This window comes from Monopterus albus, unplaced genomic scaffold, assembly GCF_001952655.1.
Source record: "Monopterus albus unplaced genomic scaffold, M_albus_1.0 scaffold14.1, whole genome shotgun sequence".
NCBI lineage: Eukaryota > Metazoa > Chordata > Actinopteri > Synbranchiformes > Synbranchidae > Monopterus > Monopterus albus.
Genome location: NW_018127894.1, coordinates 4,290,173 through 4,292,402, shown reverse-complemented (window position 1 = coordinate 4,292,402; position 2,230 = coordinate 4,290,173). Strand labels below are relative to the sequence as shown.

Below are 2,230 nucleotides of genomic sequence, written 5' to 3'. Positions count from 1 at the left end.
CGGCTCGTCCTGCACGTGTGCGAGGAGCCGCGGGATGAGTGGGGGTGGAGGGAACGCATAGAGGAGACCCCTCAGCCAGGGGTGGTGAGCAAAGGCATCCACCCCCAGAGGCGGGTCGTCTCTGGCGCACATCAAGAACCAGAGGCGGCACTGCGCGTTCCCGCGCGCTGCGAACAGGTCTGCCACCGCTCGGCCGAACCTGTCCCACAGTGTCTGTGCCAGGGTTCAGCCTCCACTCGTTGGGCTGAGGTCTGCCCCGCGACATGAGGTCCGCGGCGCGGTTCTGCTCGCCAGGGACGTGTACGGCTCTGATGGAGAGCAAGTTCTGATGTGCCCAGAGCAGGAGTTCCCGTGCAATCTCCAGCAACTGGGCAGAGTGAACACCGCCTTGCCGGTTTATGTACGCGACGGCTGTCGTGTTGTCTGATCGGATCATGACGTGTCTGCCCTTCAGCACCGGTGCGAAATGCTTCACCACTTTGAGCACTGTAGCTAGTTCCAGACAGTTGATGTGGAGAGACGGGGTGTGATCCCATCGTCCTCCCATGGCCTGAGACAGACACGTGCCGCCCCAGCCGAGCAGAGACACATCTGTGAACACTGGGACGTGTGACGTGGCTCTGCCCAGGGGAACCCCCTTGTCAGCACACTGGGAGTTCCCCAGTACTCCAGGTCCGATTGGACTGAGGGTGGGACCGTGAGCACGCGCCCCTTGTGGCATAGTGGGTCGAGGCGCAGATGGCCGAACCACCTCTGAATCTTCCTCATATGGAGGAGACCGAGGGGGACTACGACGTGACCGGCTGACATCGTTCCTAATAAGCGCATGACGGATAGAGCCGTCACTCTTGCGTGGGGAATAATGTGGTGCAGGAGAGACCAAAGCATTTCTCGCCAGGTGGGTGTCAGCCTTGCTCTCATGTGCAGAGAGTCCAGGTGCACCCCCAGGTAACTGAGCATCTGAGAGGGCACTGGTGAACTCTTCTCCCAATTTATTGCAAACCCCAGTTGTGCCAGGTGCTGCACCAGCATCGCTGTGTGGGACGCCGCTTGATGTCTGGAGCGTGCCATCGGAATCAGATCGTCTAGGTAAAAGAGGACCCTGATTCCTGCTCTGCGCAGTGGTTCTAATGCCGCTTCCACGCACTTCGAAAAGGTGCGGGAGGCCAGGGAATAGCCGAATGGCAGCCTGTTGTACTGGGAGTGTGTGCCTTGGAAGGAGAAACGCAGGAATTTCCTGTGTTTGGGAATAATAGGCACATGATCTCTCAGATCGATGGAAGTAAACCAATCGCCGGGACGCATGCATTCCAGCACTTGTCTCGTGGTGAGCATATGAAACGGTCTCTGTACTATGTATTTGTTGAAGAGGGACAGATCGAGGATAGGTCTCATTTCACCCGATTTCTTGGGAACCAGGAAGTAGCGCGAGTAGAAGCCCTCGAGCTCCTGCCCCTGCGAAACCACGGAAATTGCTGCTTTGGCTAGCAGCACCTGCAACTCTGTCGCCAGTGCAGCGGAGCTCGCAGGTGAGGTTATGACAGCACGGCCCAAAGAGACCGTCTGGGCTGACAGGTCCTTCCAGCAGACTCTTCGGCAGAGGGCAATGTCAGCGCCGCAGCCATGGATTTGCCGATCTCCTCTGCGGCCTCCGCGGGGAGGGCCCCAGGCTGAGGGGCGAGGGAGGACACAGACGATGAGAGGAGGGCAATGTTGGTCAGAGCAGCCCCAGCTTGCGAGGCGCACTGATGAATGCGGTCTGTGAGCCGAGCGGTGACCTGGTCTGGGGCCAGCGGGGGAGTCGGCTGCCGACTGCCATGGAACACTGCCTTGGGAAGCAGGATGGCGGAGATGCTGGGTTCCAGGGACGGGACGGCGGAGAACCCAAGGTTGGTCATCCCCTTGACTCTGGTGAACGGTCCGAAGCGGGCGACCGGAGCCCGCAGGCCCCCAGGCCGCTCTTGTGCCTCGGCCAAGAGGGGCTGAATGGCGGGAAACCTGGGCCAGACTGGGGAGGGCTTGCGCAGCTGGGCCGCCTTGTAGTAGTCCCCCACCATTTCTGAAGGAGCAGGGGGTGGGCTGGCCTCAGGGACAGAGATGCCTTTTCGGCCCGCAGCCTTGGCGATAATCCAGGGCAGGTCGTGGAGCAAACCACCGGGCGCCGGAGGCTGGCTGGCGGGTGGAGCAAGATGCTCATGCGGGGAAAAACCACCTCCGCCGATCTCCCCGT

General features: G+C 60.7%; 1 protein-coding gene across 1 annotated transcript in view; it reads right to left on the bottom strand.

Moving 5' to 3' along the window:
* Positions 1 to 15: 15 nt before the first annotated feature.
* Positions 16 to 2,230, bottom strand: part of LOC109955420 (uncharacterized) — a gene marked incomplete at its 3' end in the record, with an annotated part of 3,923 nt that continues 1,708 nt past the window's right edge. Inside the window, 4 exon segments of the mRNA XM_020591559.1 lie at positions 16 to 220; positions 222 to 503; positions 506 to 1,455; positions 1,548 to 2,222. Coding sequence (XP_020447215.1) covers positions 16 to 220; positions 222 to 503; positions 506 to 1,455; positions 1,548 to 2,222 — 2,112 coding nt within the window.